At 61.8% G+C, this 6,597-nt stretch overlaps 1 protein-coding gene across 2 annotated transcripts; it reads right to left on the reverse strand.

Moving 5' to 3' along the window:
- Positions 1-6,048, reverse strand: LARGE2 (LARGE xylosyl- and glucuronyltransferase 2). 2 transcript variants are annotated; one of them, XM_054524395.2, is made up of 13 exons: positions 5,582-6,048; positions 5,193-5,275; positions 4,799-4,922; positions 4,401-4,572; positions 4,189-4,293; positions 2,948-3,060; positions 2,752-2,877; positions 2,502-2,657; positions 2,228-2,388; positions 1,507-1,655; positions 1,035-1,184; positions 732-927; positions 1-474 (listed from the first exon to the last, which is right to left on the reverse strand). In XM_054524395.2, the coding sequence occupies exons 1-13, from the start codon at positions 5,870-5,872 to the stop codon at positions 180-182; spliced, it is 2,121 nt and encodes a 706-aa protein (XP_054380370.1). In that variant the 5' UTR covers positions 5,873-6,048; the 3' UTR covers positions 1-179. The 2 variants fall into 2 exon arrangements, with proteins under 2 accessions (XP_054380370.1, XP_024111109.2); XM_024255341.3 differs by having other exon boundaries at positions 1,507-1,785.
- Between the last annotated feature and the right edge of the window lie 549 nt (positions 6,049-6,597).

Below are 6,597 nucleotides of genomic sequence, written 5' to 3' on the forward strand. Positions count from 1 at the left end.
AAAAAAGATGTTTTAAAACTTTAATTATGAAAAAGGGATAAACAATTCAAGATGGGGGAACCAGCCCCAAACTGGCTGGGGGCAGAGGGAGACCAGTCCCCAGCCATACAATAGCAGCAAGGGGAAGACCCCACCCCACAGATGCTCCACCCCAGCCCTTCCCAGAGACCTTAAATAATTTAAATAGCAGGGAGGGCGGATGGCAGGTTGCCCTGGTGTCTGCCCAATGCTAAGATGAGGGGCAGCGCCGGCCCATCCTCAGCCTCGGGCAGGGCTCTGGGGTTGCTGCAGGGCCGGGAGGTATTTGAGGGCAGCAGCCCCATGGTGGCGGGACAAGTCCTGGTGGAATTCGTCCTTGAGGGCCTGGAGGCAGTCACGATAGGTGGGGCTGGAGCGGAAGCGGGAGATGTCCAGGCTTGGAGCATGGGGCAGATGGATGGTGAAGGCCTCGGGCAGCACCAGGAGCTCATATTCCTGCAGGGTGGGGCAGAGGAGCAGTGGCTGCCTGGCTTGCCCGGCCTGCGGGGAAGGTGCAGCTCCAGAGAACAGGCTTACCCTGTAGCCCCTGAGAGCTAAAGCAAGGGCCAAAGGGCAGATGATTTTAATTCCACAGAAGGGGAACATTTCTAACAGTGTTGCCTAGTGGTGTGGTCCCCCATGCAGGTGTCGTGAGTTCCCTGGACCTGGAGGTGCTCGAATCAAAGGTGGTGGCAGCAAGGTGCCCTCCTCACCTGGGCATCCAGCTCCACAATGTGGGCCACCTTGTTCCAGCCGAAGCCCACAAAGCGAGGATCATAGCGGGGACAGTCTCGTGGCACCACCACGTAGGGTTCATAGTCGGCCGCCCATTGCACACGGTACGGGGCCTGAGCCTCCCGCCAGCGGGCATAGTCTGTGGGTGCGTGGCCCCGGGGCCACTCGTGGTACCTGTGCAGCAGGGTCAGGTGGGAGCCAGGCTGAGGCTAGGAGCTCGTGGGTAGTGGGGGCCAGTGTGGGCAAGTGACTGGAGTGGGCAGAGAAGTAGCCTCTCCTACCTGAAGGTATAGAGAGCGCCGGCATCCAGCAAGGCCAGCAGCTCCACCTTGGAATGGGGGAAGCTGAAGCGGTAGCGCAGGGTCTCGAATGCCGGCACCACCAGCGCTGCCTTGCGCTGGCTGCCCAGCCCCAGCTGCTCAATGGAGGCCCTGAGGAGGAGCACCCATGAGCAGGGGAGAAGAGCGGGGCCTCTAGGACTGGGCCAGTGACATCAGGGCATTAACCACAGGACCAGACCACCATGGGCCATCTTGCCTGATGCGACGGGTGGACACAACCACAGGTGGAGCTGCTGTTGAAGCAGGCCCTGGCCTCCCTGTTGACAGCCCAGAGAAACAGCCTAATAGAAACCCCACTTGACAGAGGCCACTGAGGCACAGAAAGGAGCAGAGACATGGAAGCCTGGGGCCCCACACGTGCCCTGTCCACATCCACCCCATATACTGTTCCCCTCCCTGCCTGCAGGCCCACCTGAGGTAGTTGTAGAGAGAATAGGCAGGCAGGAAGTCAATGTCACTGAGGAAGACGTAAGGCGTGAGGGCCTGGGCCAAGGCCACGTTGCGAAGCTGGTTGACAGGGTATAGGGGCCCCTCACGGTACACCACGTGGTAGGCCACGTCCTGCCGGGCAGCAAGCACTGGTGAGGCCTCGACAAAATGCAGGAACTGCTGAGCTTCTGCGTCTGTCAGGTACAAGGCCAGGCTCATGGGGCCAGGCCAGTGCCTGCACAGGGCTTCCAACATCTGCAGCCTATGGGGACAGGAAGGTCAGCACAGCTCTGCCCCCTTGCACAGAAGCTCAGGGAGGCCTGGAAAACCTCCCCAGTTAGCTGCTGCTGCCACCTCCTCAAGTGACTTACTGAGCACCCTTCGAATACTTTTAGAGCCAGTCTGATTGAATCTTCACAACTACCCCCACCAGGCGGGTACTTTCTCATTTGAGAGAGAAAACTAGGGGCCAGAGATAGGAAGACTTGCCCATGGTCCCACAGCGACCGAGGGGCAGCTCCGGGCATCTGAATGACTCCAGAGCCCAGGCTCTTTCCACCATATCCAATGTCTCCAACTTCTGGAACTCCCTGAGGGACAGGCAGCTCACTACCACAGCATCAGGCTGCCAGATGGAACCTCCTCTCAGAAGTGTCCAACCCCAGCCCATGCCATACCCCCTGGGCTTCCCTCTGCACCCTCACCGGTCCATGGACAGCTGAGCCACAAGGGTGACATCGTGAGGCCGGGGGGGTGGCGGTTCATGGGGCAGGAAAGTGACGTGCACACGGTGCACAGTGAGCTGCTGCTGCCGGAACTCAAAGCAGGGATCTTCCTCGTCCAGTTGTGCCAGGGCCTGCTGCAACTGAGGGCGCAAGGGGTGAGAAGGACCAGGGATAGGGCAGAATGACACATCCCCCAGACAAGGCTGGGTCCCACCAAAGCAGAGAGAGGAAGGGGAAGGTGAGTCCTTCTCACCTGCTCAGCACCAGGCGGGGGCTGGCTGGGGCACACAAAGAGCTCTCTCCGCAGCAGGTTCCCATCGTACCCCAGGAAGGTCAGGTAGAAATTGCGGAAGAATTCCACATGCTTGTTCTTCACCCGAAGCTTCTTTGGTGAGTTCCAGTGGATCACCTGGGACCCGGGAGGGTGTTGGGGCCATGGGAGCAGGGAGCAGGAGTCCCCATCCATGGCCCCCCACCACCACGCAGCCTCCTGTCCCACTCACCTTGAGGTCAGACGCCTCAGAGTAGCAGCGCTCGGCCAGTGTGTGATCTGACAGCTGCACATTCCAGACACAAGGCAGACGCCGCACTAGCCCCGGGTGCTCCTTGATCACAGCGTTGAATATGTCCTGAGCAGAGACACCCATCACATCCCAGCCCCCAGCCTGCCACACCCCACCCGGCAAGGCTTCCTCAGACCTGGTCAGCCAGTGAGGTGGCAGGCAGGGTAAGGAGCTCCCGCCTGGCCGTCAGCCTCCACATCTGCTCCCAGCCAGCCTGCCGGAGTCGGTCCAGCCGCAGCAGGATCACACCTGCCAATGAAGAGATGCTGTCATGCCCACCTGGGATGACCAGCTCCTGGGGGACATGGGCGTCATGAAGGTGTCCTTCGTTTTTTGACTTGTTGGTATTTTCTGACTGTTCAGACATGATCATGGACTACTACTTGTTTTTTGTTGTTGTTGTTTGTTTTGTTTTGTTTTTTAGAGACAGGGTCTTGCTTTGTCACCCAGGCTGGAGTGGTGCAGTGGCACAATCATGGCTCACTGCAGCCTCGACTTCCCAGACTCAAGCAAACCTCCCACCTCAGCACCCCACCACAATCCCCACCGAGTAGCTGGGACTGCAGGCATGCCACCACACCTATTCTTTTTATTTATTTACTTATTTATGTATGAGACAGAGTCTCGCTCTATTGCCAAGGCTGGAGTACAGTGGTGTGAACTCGGCTCACTGCAACCTCTGCCTCCTGGGTTCAAGTGATTCTCCCTCCTCAGCCTCCCAAGTAGCTGGGATTACAGGTACATGATACCACCCCTGGCCAATTTTTCTATTTTTAGTGTAGATGGGGTTTTACCATGTTGGCCAGGTTGGTCTCGAACTCCTGACCTCAAGTAATCCTCCTGCCTCAGCCTCCCAAAGTGCTGGGATTACAGGCGTGAGCCACTGCGCCTGGTCAATTTTTTAATGTTTGTAGAGACAAGGGTCTCACTATGTTGCCAAGGCTGTTCTCGAACTCCTGGGCTCAAGCGATTCTCCCACCTTAGCCTCCCAAAGTGCTGGAATTACAAGCCTGAGCCATTGCACCCAGCTTGCTCGTAGACTACTTTTCAATAGCCAGTCCTCGGGGGTGAAGAGGAGGCGCTGTCCAGCTTACAGAGCACATCCATGGCCTTCTCACACTTGGTGATCCCAGGGCTGTGAAAATTATCCCCCATTTAATGGATGAGAAAACTGAGGCTCAGAGGGAGCACGAGAGCTGGCCAAAGTCATCCAGCACACACAGGACTGTTGGAACTGCTGTCTGTCTCTCCATCCAGGGTTCTTTTCACAGCAATGTTCTTCCTGGGGGACTTCCTAGCATTCTTTGCCCCACCCAGCCCCAGGGGCCCAAGGACCAGCAGACCACCCCGCCTGCCTCCCCTCACCACTGTCCCCACCTGTGTTAAATCCCCGGCCCAAGGCAGGCCAGGGCCTGTGGTTCTTCCAGAGGTTGCCCAGGTACCAGTCACTCTGGTTCTCCACGAGACCGATCGCCTGCGTGTCTGGGAGGGGAGGGCATAAGGGAGCTGACTGAGGCTGCCACAGGACCTGGGCTCAGGGCTAGATGCAGGGGTCCTGGGCAGGCCAGGCAGGCTCCCAGGCGTCTCACCAGAAAAGTGAGCGAAGAGTGCCCAGAGTGCCGAGATGTCAGAGGCGAAGGTGACATCCGTGTCCAGGACAATGACGCGGGCCAGCTCAGCGGGCAAGGCACTGGGCAGCACCAGCTTCATTAGCCCATAGAGGCCGGAGTAGTGCTTGTTGGGGATCCAGGAGACCTGGGGCTGTGTAGGGGAAAGGCAGGGGATGAGATGGCAGAGAGGGGCCTATGAGCACCAGAATACATGCTTGGAGTGACACAAAGGAGAGGGGGTAAACTCCCAAAAGAGAGGGGTTTGCGCTTCAGTAGGTGGATGGGACTGAGGATTCTCTTCTCCAACCCCACCAGGTCCTGGAGAGAGGAGAGCGGTGGACACAGCTGAGGGGAGGGGGGAAGGGCTGGGCCCCTGCCTTGAGCTCGTCGGCATGGTAAAAGCTGACACGGACAGCAGGCACCATCCATGTGTGGAAGAGCGTCTCCAGGATGTTTCTGGCCACGGCGTCAGTCACCAAGTGGAGGTGCAGTGGATTTTTCCTTTCGGGTGGGCAGAGAGGAAGCCTGAGAGGCCCCAGCAGGAGCAACATGGGACAGCCCCCACCCCGAGGGGCGCAGAGATGGAAGCTCCATCTGCAAAGAGCTTTTCCACGCCCGGCTCAGGATGTTCTTACAACTGCCCTTCAAGGGAGGAAGGGGACACTGTCCCCGCGTCACAGATGAGGAAGCTGAAGCTCTGAGACCAGCAGCCTGTCCCGGGCTTTGTCCCTTCCCCACTCCTGACCCTCCTCCACGGACACCTGGCTGTACCTGTAGAAGAGCATGGACTTCACCAGGGTGATGACGTCTCGGCTGGAGTTATGCCCCGCACACACGATGGCCACATGCAAGAGCTGGGGAGGGACGCCCAGGTCGGCAGCAGGCCCCCCTTCTCCGCTAGGCGGTGAGGACCCATGTTGAGCTGCCCCACCCCGCAGCAGAGCCCGGAACAGTGTGCGGAGGGGGCAGCAGGAGCCAACCCTTCATTTCAAATGGGGAAATGAGGTCGGGAGCAGAGGAGCTGCACGTTCGAGGTGCGCCCCAGCCGGCTGGCCAGTGCTGGACAGACGCCAGGTGCTGTGATTCCCGCAGATGTCCAAGAGGCCGGGCTCGGGGACGGCGCCCCCGGGACTCCCGCCGCCAGGGCCGCGCGCACCTACCTCGCACTTGGGCGGCGGCGGCGGCGGCGGCTGCGGGCCGCAGTCGGAGCGGTTGTGGTCTCCGGGGCCGGCCCCCGGGTCTCCGTCGAGGGCGGCGGCTCTCCGCAGCCTCCCGTCTGGGGGGACACGTGGCAGAAGCGGGCCGGGGAAGCATCCCGGGTCCCCCGCTCGCCCGCCAGGCTCGCGGCGCTCACACCCCAGGTCCCCACCGAACAGGAGGAATCCGAGCAGCAGCAGCAACAGCAACAGCGCGGCGGCCCCCAGCGCCCGGGGGCGCCCTCGGGGCAGCATGGCCGCCGACGGGAGCGCTCAGGGAGGGGCGCGACCCGGGGCTGCAGGCTCCATCGCAGGCCCTGCGGACCGAGGGGCGAGATGGAAGACTCGGCCCTGGGCGGCGGGGCCCGACGGCCGGGTTGTGCGGCTCGCGCCGAGCCGCCTCCCTCACCTGCTCCAGCGGCTCCCGGGCTGGGCCCTGCGCTCGCAGCCGCCGGCCAGGGTGCGGGGACCGGGGGAGAGGCGCGGGCTGGTCCCGCCCCCGACCTGGGCTCAGGTTTCACCTCAGCGGGGCTGAGCGCGAAGGGGCGGGGTGACCCCCCTCGGGGTCCTGGCCCCACCCCCTGCGCCGGCATCCGACGGTTCCCCAGCCCGCGAGGAGCCCCCGAAGCCCCCTTCTGGGCTGAGTTTCCCACCAGGACGCGGGGAGGGCTGGGGGAGCGGGAGCAGCCACCCGCGAAGGCCCGGGCCCCGCTACCTGCCCTGACCCCCTGCCCTGCCCCCGCTCTGGGGCCGCGTCTCCTCCCCTCACTCTCCAAGGGGAGGGGCCAGTGTCCCCGGGCCCGGGATCAAAGGCACGGCCGGAGCTCGACACGAGGGAGGGGGAAGGGGCCGGAATGCAGGCCGCAGGGGTCGGACACCTGCTCTGGGGACAGGGGCGGAGCCGGCCGACACCTGCCCCAGAGCGGCGGAGCACCTGAAGCCTTCGCCTAACTCCCCCACTCTCAGTCCAGGTGGCCCGG

Source organism: Pongo abelii, chromosome 9 (assembly GCF_028885655.2).
Source record: "Pongo abelii isolate AG06213 chromosome 9, NHGRI_mPonAbe1-v2.0_pri, whole genome shotgun sequence".
NCBI classification, from domain to species: domain Eukaryota; kingdom Metazoa; phylum Chordata; class Mammalia; order Primates; family Hominidae; genus Pongo; species Pongo abelii.

Bases quoted from the DNA above. Each gene is read 5' to 3' on its own strand.
- LARGE2 (XM_024255341.3), bottom strand. From the start codon at position 5,872: ATGCTGCCCCGAGGGCGCCCCCGGGCGCTGGGGGCCGCCGCGCTGTTG. The intron at 4,573-4,798 runs GCAGGGGCCCAG...TCCCCTACACAG, and splicing joins ACCATGCCGACGAGCTCAAG to CCCCAGGTCTCCTGGATCCC. The intron at 475-731 runs GTGAGGAGGGCA...CCCACCCTGCAG, and splicing joins TTGTGGAGCTGGATGCCCAG to GAATATGAGCTCCTGGTGCT.